General features: G+C 40.1%; 1 protein-coding gene across 1 annotated transcript in view; it reads left to right on the top strand.

The window, feature by feature from the left end:
* CNTNAP5 (contactin associated protein family member 5) overlaps positions 1 to 20,886 on the top strand; it is a 260,487-nt gene that overhangs the window by 168,715 nt on the left and 70,886 nt on the right. Inside the window, exons 12-13 of the mRNA XM_058027494.1 lie at positions 4,582 to 4,701; positions 15,637 to 15,837. Coding sequence (XP_057883477.1) covers positions 4,582 to 4,701; positions 15,637 to 15,837 — 321 coding nt within the window. The remainder of the gene's footprint in view (positions 1 to 4,581; positions 4,702 to 15,636; positions 15,838 to 20,886) is intronic.

Raw genomic sequence — 20,886 nt, 5'->3', positions numbered from 1 at the left:
GAAAGTTATCTTGGTGTCCATTAAATCTGAAAAGGACAGTGTTGTCTGAGGGAAAAAAAAACAAACAAACAAATTGTTTTTTGTTTGGAAGTTTACATTCTTGGTGGTATCTACATAAATAATGTGCTGCTGGGTGCAGCAGAGAGAGGTTTGCCTTGCCTGGTCCTCCCAGCAGCAGAAGTGAGCAGTGCCATTGGACCTTTACATCGAGTGCAACAGCAAGCAGGATTTTTAAATATGGGGTAAGAGTGCATCTTACTGAGTGAATAGCAGGTTCATTAGCCATGGAAGAGAGGGGCTTTAAATATGTTGCTCCTTGAGAACAGAAGTTCTCAAACAGTTATTTGCAGAAGTTCTCAAACAGTTATTTGCAGAAGTTCAAGGCTTTGTACAAAGAATGGCCTTTTTTTTTTTTTTTTTTTTTTTTGTTTTTTTGTTTTTAGCCAAAGTAGGACTGGAGGTGGAAAAAACCAAAAATGAAGCCTGAAAGGCAGCAGAGGTTTCATAAGAACACGAGGGCAAAGGAAACAGAGCTAAGAACTTAGGAGCTGAGAGCATCTAAAGGCTCATCTGCTGAGCAGCTCCGCAGTGGAACAGGAAGCCTGTGCTTAGCAAAGGCTGCCATGGAGACTGCAGGTGAACTGCTTAGGGCAAAAGGAAGATTGGAAGCCAGATATCAATATAGCAAGGGGCAGTCTGTGAAAAAGTGAAGAAAAAAGATTTTATGTCAGAAAAAAAATGGAAGTTTGACCTTGGAAATGTTTGTGCTTAGCCATGTACTGTTATAGATTTCAGCCATGGCTGGGATAAAATCACCTCTGGTTGAAGGACTGTAATTAGAGCAGTTGGATTATCAGATTCAAGATACTTCAAAGAATTGAACAGTGACACAATTGCTCATATTTAAAACCTTTCAGGCTTGTGAAGCATGTTGAATAAAGGCTTGAATTTTCAACTGCAGACCCAAGGCAAGAGTGACCCCAGTCCTTTCAGACCTGACAGTGGAGTAACAGAGAGCTCCTGCATGTGCTGTGGCTGACCAGCCCTAAGGGTCTTGATGCAGAGATTAGGAAATTAAATTCTGAATGGTTTTTTATGCAAAAGGTCAAAAAAAGGTTTTATTATAATGATATTCAAATCTGATAATGCTTTTCTGACACTGAAGTCTGAATCGTGGATCTATGGCTTGAACCATGACCAATCAAAGTGAATATTTGTAGTTTTGCTAGGATATTTCTGTGGGGAGGTGTAGTGTATGGCTTGAAAAAAGAGGGGAATATACATTTCAGAGCCATAGTTTTGATTTTTTTAGCTTATGAATTTTAAATAAATTCTAAATATTGGTAAAAATAATGTTTGAAAATTCATGGTGGGTTCTACTCTGAACGAACTGATGAATACCTCTCCTTTATTAAAATGGTGCAAATTCTCTTTGCCATTAAAATGTGTGTAGCTGTCAACAGTTCCATCATGACCTTTAGTGCTTGCTTTTTGAAAGTGGGGCCTTTTATTCTTAAATGGTTGGTGACTCTTTAATGACAATTACAATAATCGTTTCTCTGATATTCCCAAAATGAACACAACTCCATCTACACCAGAGAAGCCTGACACAAAACAGAGCATAAATGTGAAGACGGTTTTCCAAGTTGAGGTTCTGGGGTCTTAACAGTCACAGCTGACTGTTTGTCTGATTTTTACCTTCATATGATATTTTTGATTGCAAAAAGAGAATAATGACAGCAAAGAGATCTTGTCTTTCATGGACCCATAAAGATGGCTTCAAGTTGTTGTTACTGCCATAATAGAGCCTTTTTCAGCAAATGGAATTGAATAACTTTGTTCTGAAGCAAGAAAGCATCTCAGGCCACAAAGGAGTTGAGCAGAGCTTGGAAAGGTTGGTGCACTCAAAATGTCTGTAGGGGCATCTGCCAGTGACTGAAAAACAATCATAATTTTCTTCTTGATACATTTTATACAGAAAAAAAAACAGCAAAAAAGAGAATTAAAATAAATGGCCCATCTGCTTGCAGTCTAGAAGTGCGCAGTACCAAGTGCTACAGATACAGGCATGTGAAGCTTTGTGTGCAGGTATGAAATAAACTGCCCACCAAAACTGCTTTTCACTAATTATGATGGAATATGTTTTATGTGCTAGAGCTTGAGGTTTATGGCCTTTTCCCATTTCTTCTGCTACTTCCCAGTATGTAGTGCTGGATTTCTCATATAACTGAAAGACAAACATACCAGGATGGATTTCCTTCTGGCAGACATAACTGTAGTTTTATGGAAGCCTGTGTATCCTTTCAGATTTATACCAGTTGAGCACCTTTAGCCTGATTTCTAGCTCTGTATAGCCTTTTTTCCCCTAAAGTTACAGTGGCAAAGGGGCTATCTAAAGGTGAGTAGATCATCTCTGTTTGAATCTACCCATGTTATTAAGGGCAGAATCTTCACATCTTTCCTTACTAATTTGAAAAACTCAGATATGGGCTCCAGCCAAAATGACAGTCAAGAAGAAGAACACTTAGAAAGAACAAGTTGTGATGAAGACTGAGATTTGCTGTGCCAGTTCCCTGACAACACACTTGTTTTATGTCTCTACCCCTCGCACCATCCTTTGTCTTCAAAAACACTCAGCAAACAATTCCGAGGAAGCAATTGGCATATTCCCTAATGAGACAAGATGAAGTGTCCTGTAACGATGATGACAGCAAATTCAGAGTGAACTGCAGTTTCAGAACTTTGCAAATTGATCAAACCATGATTCCTTGGTTGCTTACTTAATTGCCTGTTACCATCTCTCTCCTGACCTCCATATGCCCACTGCTTCTGTCAGCACTTCTGCAACTCAGGGACTCTGTCAGCCCCTCAGCTTCTGAGCACTGGAAGAATAGGTTCTGGTTTGGGGATTTTATTTAACTTGCATTTAATAAGTGTTCTTGGTCAGCTATCACAGTGGGAATTTAGAGATATTCAGGCCTCCTACCATGCTTGAATTCATCAGGCTCTGAGGAAATGCCTTTCCTAATTCTATTTATTATAGGATGGATGCTAATTAAGGCACTGTCTCATCAGGTGCTGAGTACCTTAAGCAGCTTCTTAATCCTGGGTAGGATAGTGCTGTGCTTAGCACTCAGTGATGTTCTGTCTGCTAAAGATACCTGGTTAGGCAAGAAGTGTGCAAGGGAAAAGCATGTTTTTGTGAGTATACAAATGATTGAAGGATGAGACTTAATCCATAGCCAGTTTGGACCAGAGTCCCTAGAACTGTGGTTCTGTTTTGTTGGCAGAAGTGAAGAAATGTCCAATATCTAAGTAGTGAAATATCTTACAGCATTCTTCGGACAGGACTTCTTCAGGGCTCACCATATATGCCTTTTGAATGTTTCATTTGAGAAGTTTATTTAAGAGAATGAGGGAGAAGGTGGAATGTGAATCCATGTGTGCACAGGAGTGAGAGTAAGGAGCTATTCCTGCTGCTGTGAAGCAGTTGCTGTCTTCTGCAGGGACTGTGTTTAGCAGTGGTGAGGAAGTGCTGGGCCTGCCATCAATCTGCAAAGCTCCCTGAGTTCCTTTCACATGAAAAGCCCTGGGAACTTTGCAGTTGTATTTACAGCCTCAGTACAGCAGTCATAAACTGTTAAGGAGAATAATTTTGTCAGTATTATCAGGTAAGTGTTTAAGCAGGTGGGGAGGAAAAAAATCAACTCCTGAAATGAGATTTAAGGTTGTTGTTCAAGGTCCCGGATCATACATGTGACTTTCTGATATTCTAGATTGCCTCTCTGTGTGAGTTTTCTCTTTGCTTCATATGAAATGACAGTTGAAGTTTTCCTAAAATACGCCTCAAATACAAAGATTGTACTGACCAGTGGACTTTTCTTCTTTTTCTTGTTCTCGGTGACCTGCTGTACTTGTTTTATTAACCACTTGGGTTTTCATGGGCACTGGTACACTAAGAGAAGAATATTGATAAGCAGAGAGAAAGAGTTGGTTGTATAAAATTAGGTCTAAAGTGTAAAAACATAACCTAGGATGGAGACCATGTCTGAGCTTGAGCTTTTCTGCTGGGGAACAATGGATTTCATTTGGACAGTAGACTATGGTGGGGCTTTAATGCTTCCTGTTAACCTTATCCTGCAGGGAAGGCAAGGACTGGCAAAAATATCTACCATGTGTTGAGAACACTTAAGTGCATGCCTAGGTAGTAAATCATGTGTACCTGTGTGTATGTAGGTATGTCTTTGAAATACCATACATGGTGAATAGATGTACCTCTCCATGGCTAGATATGTCACATTTGAAAGTTCATATCCCTTTATTTAAGTATTTGCATCCTTTAATCCAAAATAAAGCAAGTACCTATATCTTTAAAGCCAGCCTGCATTAATTTAAAGGAATTAGCTAGAGAAATGTGTGATTTAGAGCATGGGTTCCAACCCAGATGCCGTAAAATTTCACATGCTAATCAGCTGTGTGCTAACAGGGTTTGTTATGGCAATAATTAATGCAGTACTCATGTATAAAACATGTCTGTCTGTGTTCTGTCTGTGATTCAGTCCCTCTCTCTTTCTTTCAAAGCTGTCTATGAGCAGTCCTGTGAGGCTTACCGACACCAAGGGAGGACATCAGGTTTCTTCTACATCGATTCTGATGGAAGTGGACCCCTGGGACCACTCCGTGTTTTTTGCAACATAACAGGTAATGACCTAACCTTGACTTGGTTGCTTGATCTTGGGTCTAATTTGATCTGAGGTGGTCTTAATAAAATGATAGAGATGTCAATAATACAGCTCAAGAGTGGGGAAGAAGCAGCAAATTTGTAACTGAGGTTTCACTTTGAGATGTTTCCTTAAATAAGATCCATGTAAATGTGATATTTAAAATAAGTTTGAAGGACTTGCCTTGCTAAGTGATATATTCAACAGTATCTGCACCTTATAAAGGGCACTTCATATTATCCTAACTTTTGATGACATGTTTGGTTTTTACTAAAGAGATAGAAACTTAGAATCCAAACTATTCTTTTGTAATTGAATGGTTTCTCTGCTTTATTAGAATACTAGATCTGGGAATTATTATTAAACTCCTCTTACTGAGCTATCTATAAACCCTTCCAGGCTGATGTAGGCAGCAATACATCCCCTCATACAAATGTGCTGCCTTTGGCATTCCAAGGAGGGGAAACCTTGATTGTCCCTGGTATTTGTATGGAGAAGAATGCGTGATGATCTTAGGAGTGGGGACCCCAAAGAGATGGGTAGCAGAGCAAGAGCCTGGCAAGGTGACCTGTTGGTTGAGGCTTTTTAACCTTACAGTTCCATAGGTTTAAAATAAGAATTGTTTCAAATGAGCAGATCTGTCTGACAAATTCTCCCCTTAAGTGGGTCCTATTTGGTATACAGGATTGTCAAGCCAAGAGTATGAGAAAAGATTACATGGCCTTATTGTGGATGGGGATGGATGGTAGAGCTCCTTTTTTTCTTTTTATATTTGAAATGGAGGTGAAATTTCCCACACCATCTCCTGTTTGGCATTTTTTGCTTCCTGTGGCCAGGTGCAGATGAAGGAATGTTTTATTACCCTTTCTAAATTGCTAATTCTGGCTGAACTACTTTGCCACATATCACTTCCACACTCAGTGCTGAAAACTGAGGACTCAGGATATTCATATTTTATCCTTAATCTCCTTGTACTTAAAGTGCCTCAAATTAAATTTTCATTTTTATTTAATTGGGCAGTGATTATGTTAATTAAATGCACAATTAATTATTAAGTATGTTTTTTATTCAATTGTAACAAATATTTAATAAGATGTGTCTCCTTTGCTGTTGAATCTCCTAAGAATTGAAACAGAGTTTCACCTTTCTGTCTGAATATCCTTCCTTGATCTTCAATATGGGAAATGTGCTCATTTTTATTATTTATCATATAAATATGTGTGATCAAAACATTGTCAGTGCTTTTTATCTCTGCTGAAGAAGTAGAATTTTTGACTAACACCTTGCATTTGCTTTCCTCAAAAAAACCTTATCTGGCAGAAATCCAGAAGGCATATACCTGATTTGCTCTCTATCTGTAATGAACCTGCTGACATTCCAATAACAGTTATGGAGCAAGGTGGAGGTGGGGGAAATCTGGCAGAACCTCCTAGCCTGGAAAACTTATGCTTCTGGGTCAACAGAATATGGTTTGGGTACCTTAATCAAAAGAGCTTCTTTTCTCTCTGGGAATTTCTCTTATTTGTTATTCTCATAAAAATTGTTTATAGTAATCGATTAAGTGCAAAGTGGGAAAAAAATCACTTTGTGTACACAGAGATGGATTCTCAATTTGCTTCTTTTTTCAGATGATGCTTCTGCTTAGTTTTCTGAAAGTGCTCCATATTCAGGGAAAGGTGAAATACGAAATTCTGTGTTGTTACGCCAGGTACATAAAAGGAACAGAAAAAATATTACTGTTCTGTGGCATAAATCTGTAACACACCACCTGTGAATGGAGAAACGTGGATGGCTTCCACGTTTGGGGAGAGTAAACAAATGAAAAAGATGGTTGAGGGGAACTGCAACAGGTGATAGTGGAGATCATTGTGACATAGAGAAAGCACACAGGAATTGATTCTTTTTCATCATATATGAGCTAAGGGGCACCTAAATGACTACACAGCGGGATCTTGGAGTTTTTTGTTTGCTTGCTTTTTCCTGATACAATGAATTCAACTTGAAATCCCCACAGGACAGCCAGGAGGCTGATAGATCAAGAGAGGGAGTAAAAACCCATCTGGAAAAAGCCCCAGTTTTGTCTGATAGATTCAGAAGGTGCAAGTAAACATGGAGGTTTAGATGTAGCTTCCCACTCAGGTAGCTGTGAGGCAAAGACCATTGGGAAATGGGAATGAGCTTCAGGAAAACCTTTTGGCTTCCCTGGGTTTCTCTTCACCCTCAGAGGCAGAGGAAGGCTCATGGGCTAAATAAAGCTTTTATTTTACTCAGGCTGGCAGTTCTTTCTGTATACAGTTCAAGAAGCAGTAACCTCTGTATGCCCAAAATGTGTTCAAGCTGAAGAATTTGGAGGTGGAATGGAAAATTCAGGGCAATGACTCATTTAGTGTTTTTAAAAGTGGAGGTGCAGAGAGCTCATGCCTTCTGGGAATTACAGTGCCTTTAATCTGTGAAGGATGAATTCAAGGAGGAAATCAGACCATCAGAAATGAGCAGCATCATTGCATTTAAAGAAAAGTGGGTTTTTAATGTTCACTTACCTTTTTTTATAGTTCTTTCTAATTCTAATTTAAGTTTCTTTCTATTTTTTAAAGTTCTTTCTAACAGCATTTTTACATGTTTAATTGAAGGGATTTGTGTAGGAATCTGAATGATTGTAGCCAGTTATTATCAGGGGCAGATAAACACCAGATTTCTTGCACATTAGTGTCTGGTCATAGGTATCCAGTGTCTGGTGTGGATATGGAAATATCAACATTACAGGTTAGTTTACTGTGTTTATGTTAGCAGTGGTTTCTCTAAATCCTGTCAACTTTAGAGCCCACTGCTGAATAGAAATTCTGAATAAAGCAGAAAATTGTGATTGTGAGTGTTGAGAGGGAATTGGGCAGTTATACAAAGAGGGAGAGAGAGATAAGGGAAAGGAAATGTTGTAGGGAGAAAAAAAAAGGAAAAATATAAAAAAAATAAAGTCAATTTTTACCATGGCAAGAAATTTAGTGTCACAGAATATCTGATGAATAGTTGAGAGCAGAGTGGGTAAATGTACTTATCCACTGTCTGAAGAAGTGGCTGAAAAAGCATGTTGATGACATGCTACTATTTAATAGTATTGTATACTATAAGTATAGCATACTTATTGGTCAAGAAGTGAGAAGAGCCTGTGAAGCACTTTAGAAGGATCTTACCTTGGGGACTGTTTATCTCTGCCAGAGGTAGAATATGTTGTTGAAATAGGAGGTTGTCAGGAACACTAATATGCCTAATCAAAGGCATAGAAAGATATCTGTACAAAGACAGGTTAACAGAAAATAATCCAGGACTGTTCAGAAGGGGAAGACTCAAAGTGAATGGGGCTCACTGACAGAAGCAATGCTCATTTTCATTTTCTTACAATAGGAGAAGAAAGAAGGTTCAATGACAGTGAAAGGCAAAACCCTCAAAACTAGATCTAAAAGGAAAAGACAGCACCTTATTAACATAATGTTGTTTTCACCTTATATGCCCATTGTACACAAAGTCACTTTCACAGAGAAATTCATCAGTTGTAAGAAACACAGAGGAATCCACACCAACCATGCATCTGTGTGTGGGGAAGTGAACCAAATGTATGTGCCCAAGCCATGATTGGATGCAGCTGGATGCCATGAAGGGCACCATGAGGATGTGAATGGGTCCATGCAGGGATTATTAAATTGGGGTGGTTGCATTGAGTGCTTTGGGAACACATCTGGCAGACATCCAGGGCCATCCACAGGGAATGTAAGCTAGCTATACTCGCTTTTCCTGGGTCTCCAGTCACACATGGTGGTCTATGGCCTCACCTTTTTGATTTAAAGTGCGGAAAGAATGTGTTGTGTCATACTTTGGGATAATGAAAGCCACCAGGGCTGGGAAAGATTTTCCTTGTAGGATGGTTGTTTGATAATCAGCCCACTTGAATTAATTGTAATTGAAGATTCATGACAGTCAATAGAAAAGATAACTGATAGACCCTCTGAACCTCAGGTCTGTCAGTCTTTCTGTCATTGTGAGGCTTATTTTTTTCATGCTGCTTAGAAATCTATTGGTCTGTCTGGAGTACTACTTAAATGCTAATAACCATGTTCTCCAGGACAAAGCCTATACACATGCAATTTACTTCCATGCCCTGGTTTTGCTGTCCTGTTTGAAAAGTGGAATGAGCTTTTCTCATCTCCTTCTGAGTAAATTTTACCCTTGAAATCTGAAAGATTTGCTTGCAGTACAGTTGAGTCATCCTGTCACTGTACTTCTCTACTGATGCTGTTTAACAGTATTCAGACCCTGGGCTATCAAGTCAATAATGCTTAGAAATTGCCATGACTAGATCAATGGTTCAGTTTATCTTTGCCAGATATTTTTCCTGTCTTCAAATAGTTTTACTTTCTTTTCTTCCCTTTTTTTTCTTCCAGGATTGCAGTTTGGGGAAAGATACAACCTTATCTCAGGTCTTGCTGCTTGTCCAAGATCTGTTTTTGAAACTGCCCCAATGAAAAACTCATTAATTAACAAAAATACATCTCTACTTGTTGCAGATAATTTCTGTTTTGAAGTCTCATCTCAAAGTGCAAATACTGCTAATTTCTCTGATGCAGGAAAAAGAAAGTTTTATTTTCTCTGTCTCAAAAAGCTGTATAGAGACTGTATAAATCTCAGAAAAAGGAAGGGATTCTAATAGGATATGAAGTAGATAATCAAAACTATACTTGCAATTTTTTTATGAATTGCGTCCTTTTTTCATCCAGCTAACAATGATTGAGATTTTTATTCTTCCATATAGTACATATCCCCACTGATGTTCCTAAAACAATCAGTTGTATTATTGTCCATGGAATCCATTTTTCCCATTGTTTCCACATGTGAATCTCAGCTCATCTGCTTACAGAATTCCTTAATCTATTTTCCATAAGAAACCATCTCCTTTTTGCTTTGTATAGCAATTACACAGGTACAGGAGTCACCATGTACTCACTCAACCCTTTTTGCATTTCTTGTGGGCTTGGGAAATTCTCATGTGAAGAGGAGGGCTGCCCCTGGGCAGGCTGAAGCAAGAACAGGTAGGAGGAGGGCATGACCTGAATTCTGCCTTTAATACCTGCAGCTACAGGATTTTGCAACAACTTAAATGGTCAAACTCCCTCTACCCTGTAGCTTACTGTCTGTAGTTATGATTGACTTTTTCCCAAGAGAAAACAACAAATGGAAATCCCTTACAAATTATTTACTACTGTTTAGACTAAAGGTAGCCCTTAAAGATTTACAGTTTGTCCCTCAAACACTACAGGTCTTTTGGCACATTGTAGTTCTGACAATGGATACGTTTCTCTTTTGAATTTTCATTAAATATTCTTCCAGAACCTTGGGGGAGGAGGGTGCGAGATGTCACAACAGAGGTGTCTTGTTGTCATCCATCAGAGACATCTGGCATGGTCATTCTGCTGAGAATTGCTTTGAATGCATTGCAGTGCCCTGGATGGATGTGGCTGAATCAGAGCTCAGGAGGAAGCTGATGAGCAGAAAACAAGCTGCAGAAGCATATATTGCTGGGTCAGCCAGCAGGGATAAATAAAAATAGATACAAAAATAGTAATGGGATGCTTTCAGAGAAGACTCAGGAAACTTCTTTGGAGTCAGTGAATTAAACTGCCTGTGATAAGAAATTGCTCTTTTAATATCCTTTGAGGGGAATTTATATTAGAGTAGCTGGGTTGACCTGCCACTGCAGCTTAGAACAGTACAGTGTTTAAGAAGGAAATTATTTTATTTTTTGTGTACTTTTAGTTATAGGTACAACATTCAGGATAAAATTTGGCATTCATTGTGGAGCGCCATGAAACAAACGCATTGTATGAGCTCTGAGAGTTATTTTTTTCTCTCATGTAGCATTTACCATATGTTTGGCTTGTTGGCAATTTAATCAGTCTGAATAATCTTGTTTTGTGACAAACCTCCTAAATCACAAAGGAATGATGCCGTTTGTATGGGTGGAATATGCTCCACAGGGATATTTCAAGTTGAAGAATAAAAATGAGAATTAGACAATACAGAATTCATTGAAAGCCAGTTTTCCAGCTGCTCTAATTTCCCACAATTTAATTTGTGTGCCGTCAAAAGCAACTTGGAGGTTTCCAGCAAGATGATAGAACTATGGGCTAGGCTAAACAGAGAGTCTAAAATGTGCTTAATGCATTTCAGTCCCATGCTGTAAAACCATCTCCTAGGGCCAAATGCAGACAGCATAATATCCTAGTGAATTGGACCATTAAATAAAACTGTGAAGTCATAAAGCTGTAGCATTACCCTGAAATTAAAGCATTGTCACCTTTGAATTATGGAAATAATTTAACAAGCATTTGGGAAATCTGCTTTTCAGGGCTGCATTAAACTATTCCACATTATACAATAGAAGATGTGGCTGCAGTCTCCTACTTGGTTTTGAATGACTTCCAGCTTGTGTTTAGTTTGAAATTTTACCAAGCTGAGAATGTAATAAAAGAGTAGAATGGAGTAATAGAAGATAAAAATTAGCAGTAACCTATGCCTGGACAACAGCTTTTTAATTCTCATTGCAGATTTGTAAGTGCAAGGAGAGCTCATTAAATGGAGTAAACAGGAAAACAATGTAGTATGGACAGATGTAAAAACATAATGATAACTTAGTTTAGATCCATGAGAAGAGAATTTCATCTGTGTAGTTTAATGGTTTCCAGGTATGGAAATGACTAGAAGGAGGTAGTGGCACTTAGATTGGTTTGCACCTGTGATTACAGTATCATTGCATAAAAATATAATGTAAACAAAACAGAGCAAAGCTTAAATAAAAATCCTTGCATTATGAAACAGGAACAAATATTTGAAGCCCCATTTTCAAAAGCTGTGGGCATTACTGGTATAGAGGTGTGCCTCTAAAGGCAAATGCCAAAGCTGGAGCTCGGGTGCACACAGATGTGTGCTGTTTGCTGGAGGGATCTGTGGGCACATTCAGATGGCAGCTACGTGTCTCACACAGGTCCTGAACCTGCCTGAAGTGCCAGATCACAGATCATTGTCAGGAGGCTTCAGAGGACCTGCCAGTCAGGTAGGGAGGGTAGGATGCCTTGACCTCATACTGAGGCAGGCAGTGATATTTTGGGAGCAGCCCTAGCTAAACTTGTGCAAGTGAATTTGAGAAAATAGAATGATTTTTTCCTAGTTGTTGCCAAGTTTGAGGTGGAGAAACTGGGATTTGAATAAACCCCAAGGGCTGATCTGAAAGGTGATGGTCTTCAGAAGAAATGATGAGATTATTTCTGAGTGGTTTTCTGATCTATGGAAGCAGATGCAATGGTCTTGATATTGTCTTGGAATGGTTCAAGGATTTATTGCCCTCTAGCTCTTAGTAACTTCTCTCTCAGCCAGTGCAGATGCAGGAGGGAGCACTGTTGGCTCTTCTACTCTGTCCAAGGCAATCTAAAGTTTAAATCATTTTCAGTCTCACTTGCTGCATTTAAACAAAAGGGTGTCCTTTTAAAGGAGGAAGTTTGTTTTTAGAGGTTTTTCTATTGTGATGTGAATGTAATCCTTTATTCTTGTAGCAGGTTGTGTTTGAGTTTGTATGCATTTCCTCGCCACTCTGCACCTTGCGTGCTGCTTTCTAAAATGGAAGTACTTACTCTTTCCCTGGGAAGGGGGAAGAAGTGTGACTGAGATGGTGGAATAGATTTATCTTCCTTTTCTTTCTCTTACTTTGTTGCCACCAGCTCTAATCTGTGTTGTGTTGAGCTGCCCTTCTGATCTGAGGTTTGCTTGCTGGTGGCTGTGACTCTCCTGTCGCTAGATCAAAAAGAAAAACACAGATTTTTTTTTTTTTTTTTAGAAGCTGAACTGATGGACACCTTTACTTCAAAGGTGAAGCATGGAGGGAAACTTTGAAGTGACCACTAAAGCATAGATCTGATCTGTAGAACTATTAAGCCTAAAAGACTAGGCATGTGTAGATTAGGAAATCTCTGAAATGTAACTTCAAAATTCTTCTCTTCTGTGTAACTTTTTAAACTCCATTAAATGATGTACTTGCTAAATCACATTTACCTTGAATACAGAAAGAAACTTGATTTGTTTTTCCTTTCCCTTTGTAAAGTAGAGGGCGGAAAATAGGTCAACTTAATTCTAAATGATCCAGTGGAGAAAAGCAGGTCCAGAATGTCAAAGTTCAGATCTTGGGACAGCTGTGTGCAGCTGCAATGATAACAAGACTGCTGAAAATTTATGAAAAATCATAGAGGAAGATAAGAGGAAGACCTGTCACATTTCCTGTCCAGCACTCCCGTTAATGAGTGCTGGCTGCTTACAGTATATTTGCTGATACCTTGTCCAACCTCATTTCAAACATGTCAATTAATTATATTTCCAACCCTTTTTTTGGGAAGACAGTTTTGTGCTATGCTGTTTTTAATCAGCTTTTCCTAGTATTCTTTCTTTGCTTCTGAATTGCTAGCTCATGATGCTTTTGACTTTTCAGGGACCCACATGGCCCCTTTCTTGCTGCACAGCCTGGAAAGTACAGCAGTGTTAACCACTGTACAACAAGAGCATTAGGCTGCTCTACTTCCTGAGCACCACTGTAGCCACTATTGTGAGCATTGATTTTATTGCATTTTCTTAAAATTATGTTCAGAACTCTCACTGGGGAGGTGCTTTTCACAGTCCACCTGGAATTTCAGCAAGCAGTATATTCCATCATCTCCTGGTTTTATGTCTCACATTATCAGCAACTCAGTGTTTGTCTTTTTAGTAGATATTTCAGTTAAGGCAGAAGTTCTGTCAGCTTTTGTGAGAGGAAAGTTAACTCACCCTCAACTGCTTCTGAAAAATCCACTCTGTTCTTGTCAATATTGCCTTGAGAGAGCAAAAGAAAACAGAGGGACTGGCTGATAAAGATCGCTATTTTGAGATGTACAAGATGTCTGTTGCAAAGTCATTGAAGTATATTGTGTTCAAAGCAATATATGTGCAGGACTGTGCAGGGTATTGTGCTGCAGTGTTCACTGTGATTACAGCCACTGGGACAAGTATTACAAGCAATAAATTTGTAGTATTTCTTATCATTTTAATCTGACTTTCGTGTATCGCACGTTGCAGCAATGTTTCTTTGAGTTCCAACTCCAAGGGCCTACAAGCAGCTCCCTGAAGTCAGTAAGAACCACAGAATTGCAGACCTATGAACAAACTTTCTGTGTACATCACAGAAATGATGAGAGGGTTGGGAGTGAATGTGTGGTTTGCTGTGTGTAAAATGTCCTTACAGTTAATGCAGGTTAATTTCTCTGTCACTTGCAGCCAGGTCTTGGAACAGACCTCTTTAGATAGTCTCCAAATGGTGGTTGTTACTTGCCTGTCATTTGAATGCCTCCATAAGGACAATCCATCAAATCATCTGTGTCTTTGCACAGATAGTCCGTTTATACACCTATTAGAATTTTTATACACCTATTAGCATTCTGTTGAAGCAATCTGGGGCATATATGTAGCTCAATGAAAAATATTTTGACTGCAATGCATTGTAGTGTCCTCAGAGCTACTGGGCTCATCATGCCAGTGTATTGGAAAGATCAGGCTCTGCAAGAACTCAGGCCAGGAAATGTGGTAAAACCATCTGAATCCTTAAATGCATAGTTTTTAAGATCAGCTTAGAAAACATATGATTCATTGTTATCTAGGGTTTTCCTGATGAAGCATAAATAACAAAAGAGAAATCTATTGCCTAGACCTCACTTCTTCCTCTGTAACTGTCTGCATGTTTCTGCAGGTGAGATTGAAATCTCCTTCTCATCAAATGATTGGAAATTGCTGCCTTAAATTTTTGCCCTGTCAGTATCTTGTATCCTCCCTAGGCAAGCAGGGTCTTTGATAAAGAGGGAATCTGCTGCTTGTGACTTTTACTAATAGTGTTGGGCATGTGCAGGGCTCAGTCCTGTGAATCCTCCTTGAAGAGTTTGTCTTAACTCTGTGTCAGCTCAGCAAATTGGCCTTTCTGCCTTGCCCATTGCTATACCAGAACCAACTGGGAAAAGGCCTCCCTGGAAGCTAATTGCTTCTAAGTGTGGTGTTCTCATTATGCCAACCCCAATGCTGATCATGAGCTGGGTTGTAGGGTGCAGGTTTTGCTTAAGCCTAGATTCTGCTTTCTGTCACCTACACAATCCTTGCTCTGCCAGTAAATGCAATGAAGGAAAGGAGAATGGGCTCCTCAGCGTGGAAAAGCATCAATATTTAGAGTTAACTACAGATGCCAAGTCATATGGCATTCTGTAGCATCATCCAAATAGGGCATCATTCAAATTATATGCAGAAAACTCTGAGAACTGAGTGAAATGAGTGATCTGACTTCCAGCTGGGTGGTAAGAACATACTCTCAGTTTAACTTTCTGGCAAGAGATTGTGCTTTCTGCTCATGGTGAGCTTGTGCAAGCTCATCAGCTGCAGTTCTGTGCTTCCATTTGTTGCTACAGCAGCATGGGCTGTGCTCTCAGGCCAAAAGTGAATGTTACCCCCATGAGCCATATTACTATGTGTTTTCTCTTAGGGACAAAGCCAGTTGAAAGGTATCTAATTTTATACAGATACCTGGTAATAGAAGAAGCTGAAGGTCTCCTGTGCTTCTGTAGTTTCTGTCTTGCTCAGCAGGCAGTGTAGTGTTTGCTTGAGCTGGTTCAGGGAGAAACATCTTTGTGGGCCACACTGACCTTTCATGAAGACAGACCTGGTTGGTGTTCATCACAAAGTGCCTATTTTGGAGCCCAGGGTCCTGCTGATGGTCTGTCAGTAAAATGTTACATTTCAGTTGTTTTTTGTTCCCTTCTTGTTGGAAGTGTTTTGCTGTTAACCTCCCGTTCAATGGTTTTTCATTTAACAGAAGATAAGATCTGGACTGAAGTGCAGCACAACAGCACGGGGCTGACCAGAGTGCGAGGGGCAGGTCCAGAGAAGCCCTACACCATGTCCCTCAACTACAGCAGCAGTGCAGAGCAGCTGGAGGCTGTGATCAGCAGTGCTGAGAACTGCGAGCAGGAGGTCGCCTACCACTGCAGGAGATCACGGCTCCTCAACACCCCCAGTAAGTGCCACCAGCCCAAACCTTTCCTTCTCAACTCCCATTGGTTGGACAGCAGGTAGAGGCCATGCTGCAGCTAAGGAGAAAAAAAAAAAAAAAAAAAAAAAAAACCAATAAAACCCCCCAAATAATAGTAGCAATATGGACTAGAGCGAAAAACCTTTTAGCGTTTTGGATTCTGCTGTGCAGTTCGTGCATGCCCAGACTCTGAAAACTATGATGGGAGGTGCTACCTAGAAAGCACAAGAAGTGTATTTAGCTGATGGCAAATGGATGTGTTTATTCATTTACAGTTTTTACCTGTATATTGTAGATAAAAAGCATCTATTGCTCCAGACTCATAATGTTATGTAGGGGAGGGGTGAAACCTCTTCTGAGACCACAGCCCTGAATATGATATTCAAAGTGCTTGGTAATACTGTTCCTGGGGCAAAACTAACTTTCCCCTTGCAATACAAGGAATATATTTTTCACTTGTCTTAATGTAACAGAAAAAAGGAAGCATCAGTTTGTGTTTCTCTGCAGCACCAAATTTCCAGTGGCTACTCAGGATGTCTGGCTTCCAGTCAACTCTGTCTTGAGCCCATTTTATGTTTGCTTAGCTGGAGAGATGAATGACAATAAGGGCAGACTTCTGAATGACTTCAAACTCTCCTCTGTTACTTTTAATGACTGTGTTGTCCTGGTGATTATTTGATTATTAGCAGCTCTTAAATTTGTTTGTAGTTTAGAGAAAAGACCATGGAAAGCCTGAAGGGGAGTTTGCAGTAGGAATTCCTATTGTCTTAAAAACATATTGCCTAATGAGATGTGTCAGAACCCTCCTGGTTCCAGCAAAGTTACTCTAAAACTGAATTTTTATGGATCCAGTAATCAGATGCCTTACAGTCAGTTTATTTTTCAAAGCTGTGAATTATGTCTTTTGTTATCATCAGGTTTACCAGTCAAGAATTACTTGTATTGCTAATCTTTTTTTAAAGAATGAAATGTTTATATCAGCATCCAGGGTAGAGCACAAAGGGAAAACAAATTGTGGGCATAACTGCTCATAAAGAAGTGGATTTGGTGTCTTACATGTGCTTTCAGTGTTGCTGGCTTCTGTGTCCCACAACACACTTGATGTGGCTAAAAGATAAAACCCCACAGAGGCTATTTTCAGAATGTTGTTTCAAGGATGAATGCCACAATATTATAGCAGGTCTGTATGTGTTTATTTTTGCACATTTCTGTGAGGCACTTGGTCATGTATATCCAGGACTGTACACTATGAGTGGGTTTTGAGATGCCTCTCATATGTGGGACCTCTCTAAAGCTGGGGGCACTTCCTGAGAACCAAAACTTTTGGGGGGATAAAAAAAAAAAGTAAAGATAATCTTGTGCAAATTGCCAGTGCATAAACTGTGCCTCTTCAGGGCTAAAGCTATCAAACAACAGGCAGACTGGCTTAGAGGGCTCCTGACAGGCAGCTCATCCTCTGCTTGTCCAGGAGCAAAGCTGTGGCTGATTCCTCAAGGGGGATGTGGGGATGGTGTCCAGCAGCCTGGCTTGTGCTCTCACCGCTGGTGCAGTGCCACTGTGATCCTGACAGCTGACCACACAAGAATTGCACATCTCATTTAGTCTTTTCTGCAGTTCCAGCTGAAAAAAAAAATTGCAATCTAGTGCTGTGCATGTGTTAGATGCCATCATCTTTCCCCTCATTTTTTCTTCCTTTAGTATACTTTTTAATTACACTTTCAAATTTTCCGTTTTTCATCCTGAGCTTTCTCCATGGTCTAAGGCTTTAAATTTGGCAAGATGTGAAACATGCTCAAAAATAACATTTCAGTTCTTGAAATGACAAGATAAGGGTAATTTGTTATTAACTGAGTATTAAGTATTTTTGTAGAAAAGCATTATTTTCCCCACTCTCTATTAATTTATATTAATTTTGTAGTGAAGTGTTGCTGTATTACTAGAAACCATGTAGTGCTGAACACTATAGGTGTCTTAAAGAGTCCTAAAACTTAAGGAATTTCCACTCCTAAACTTGAAGATGATCTACAAGTGTGAGTGACCTCAGGGTGGTTTGCTGGACCTGCTGCAGAAGGTTCTCACCTGTGTTGTGTTTGCCAGATTTGGGGCCAGAGAAACAGAACAAAGATCAAAACTCTTGGGTTTTGTTTCTTTGTTTGACCTAGCCTGAAGCACTGTGTTCTCTCTGTGTTGTCAGGATATCTTAATATGTGATTGCTGTTAGTATGCAGCACTTCAGATCTGACTGCAGAATTCAATATGCAATGCCCATGTATTAATGACAATACTGCATCTGTAGGCCGGCGGGAAATGTTACCTGACCTAAACCAGCTTGCTGAATGCCTCCACTCAGTATTATCTCTGGACTGAGCCCAGTGGTGAATGCCTGATGGAAGGGCATCTCCCAGAGGTATATCTAATCTTGACAAAGTTATAAAAGTTCCTCTTCCAAAGGGGTAATCCAATCCAAAGAATTTCCAAAGAAATCCAATCCATTGCTGAGCATACTCTCATTCTGGGCTTTGGTCTTTCTTTTCTCCTTTCCTTTCCTTTCCTTTCCTTTCCTTTCCTTTCCTTTCCTTTCCTTTCCTTTCCTTTCCTTTCCTTTCCTTTCCTTTCCTTTCCTTTCCTTTCCTTTCCTTTCCTTTCCTTTCCTTTCCTTTCCTCTTTCCTCTTTCCTCTTTCCTCTTTCCTCTTTCCTCTTTCCTCTTTCCTCTTTCCTCTTTCCTCTTTCCTCTTTCCTCTTTCCTCTTTCCTCTTTCCTCTTTCCTCTTTCCTCTTTCGTTTTCCTCTCCTTTTTCCTTTTTCCTTTTTCCTTTCCTCTTTCTTTTCCTCTTCCTCTTTCCTTTTCCCTTTCCTTTTCCTCTTTCCTTTTTCCTTTCCTTTTCCTCTTTCCTTTTTCCTTTTCCTTTTTCCTTTTCCTTTTTCCTTTCCTCTTTCCTTTCCTTTCCCTTCCCTTCCCACAAGGGCATGGAACTCATGATTAGAATATAACAGCTGGTAGCACAACAACCCAAATCCTTGTCTTCAGGATCTAAATACTATCATGTTTCACAGAGAAGCAATAATAACATTTCTCTTTCCTTTTGCATCGCAGTGCAATGATGAATGTTGTTACATAGCAATTTTGGCTTTCACAGCTTTGACATGGGGCAAATGGGACAGGAAAGACATTCTGGGCTACCTGAGAGAGAAGCCCAGGGAGGCTTCTGGCTTGCTTAAATTGTTCCAATTTGTATCAAGGAATTTCTCTTTCTTCTTTTGCTGATCCCTCCTGCCCTGAAGACACAGGCGCATCCTCAGCGGGTGTGACTGAGCGTGGTATCCCCCTCGAGTTTCTTGGATTTACATCTGCAATGTGTCAGACATGCAATCTGGCAGTTGGCAGAGGAGTTTACTCATCTCCACCTCCTGCTGTCTGGAACAGCCTTATTGGTTCTCCCTGTCATACTGCAGCATAGCTGCAAGCGTGTCTTTGAAAGCAAAAATTAAATTGCCCTAAACTGTAGTTTTGTACGTCTCTGCCATCAGACAGATTTTTCAGGAGGTTTGTGAACGCTGCAGTAGATGTCTGTTCATCAAGGCATAGCTGGCTCTCTTAAGGAGGTGGCAAAGGAAACTTGTGTGACCAAAACTCACAAGTCTCCTGTGACTTTCCCAAGCCTATTGGAGAAACACTAACATAAGCAGAGCAAATCTGATAGTGGGCATTAATTAGGGAAGTAATCCACTCTTAGAGAAAGATTGCAGACTTACCCTTACAAGTAAGACCAGGTCAGGCAAACAGGAGAGGAGTGGGGTGGGCAGGAAGCTTGAGCTGCCTCTAAATGTGTTTTATGTATTCTGAAAATATGAAAAGAAATGTAGCCACCCCCAGGGCTTTGACTTCCTTTCTTTATGGAGCATCTCAGGCAATACCTAAGGAAGGAGCACGTGTACAAGGACAGCCACATGTGAGCAGATGCATGTTTAATTAAGCTGCTAACACTCAAGATGTTTAAAGGTATGAAAACATTAACTGCACAGACCCCCAGCTCTTGACTGAATTTGCTCAGTTTTCTAGAAGCAGTGGGCGGACTCAAATGCTTGTCACTTGGGAAGCTTCCTCACATCCACCTTATCAAGGACTTAGCACAGTGATGGCTCTATCAGTGGCAGCATAGCTTGCTTTACAATATTTGGCTGACAGTCTGTCAAGTTCATAGCGCATTTGTGTAGGCAGGGACTGAGAAAAGATCAGTCCAACAGAAAAATCAAAGAAATAGAAATGTCTGTAGGTGGTGGGGTTTTCCTGCCTTCTTCCTTATTTTTCTCTTTCCAGTAGAATTCCTATACTATGTCACCTTAAGCTTTGATTTTCAAACATTGATCCTAAACTACATCCATCCTAAACTACACAGCTCTTCCCTGAACTTATGGTCTGTCAAGTCTCACTTGTTATATGACTTGCACCCAGGTTTCCAGGTCCTCTCCTCCTCTTTGGTTCCCAGCTAGTCCCATATTTCAGTGCCAGGTTGCCCAGGTGTGTCCCACACTCTGACCCCTTATGCCAGGCAGCTGGTTGCCCTCACTGGTGAATCACTGCATTTGCATTTTGTAGCTCTCTGTTGGAGGGAGAGATGTAGTTCTGCCTCACAGCAGGGAACACATCATAATTTCTTAGTTTAGACTAAATTCTGTAGCTGAGACAGGTCAACTTTTCTTTTTCTTTATCTGTGCCTTGTATGTTGCTAGAGCTTTGTCAGTGCAGGCTCCCTCCTTAGCTCCAGGTGAGGCCAGTGATGTGAGAGCAAAAGGTGCTAAGAAATGTCCTGCAGGGCCCTGCCTTCAGCAGTGGCTGCTGGAAAGATGCAGCTCAAGGTGAGCACACAAGTTGATGTCTTTAGCAAGTCCCTCAATGTGTCCCCATCACCCACAGCTGCTCAGATAAGGACATTAGTGTTTATGCTATTGCCAATCCCTTTTAGTATCCACTATGGATCTGTTGTTCATAAACTTGTCTAATCACTTTTTGAACTTCATTAGGCTGCCTGCCCT

This window comes from Melospiza georgiana, chromosome 7 (genome assembly GCF_028018845.1).
Source record: "Melospiza georgiana isolate bMelGeo1 chromosome 7, bMelGeo1.pri, whole genome shotgun sequence".
NCBI classification, from domain to species: domain Eukaryota; kingdom Metazoa; phylum Chordata; class Aves; order Passeriformes; family Passerellidae; genus Melospiza; species Melospiza georgiana.
The sequence above is the reverse complement of the archived record's forward strand: the minus strand, read 5'-3'. Positions and strand labels throughout refer to the sequence as shown.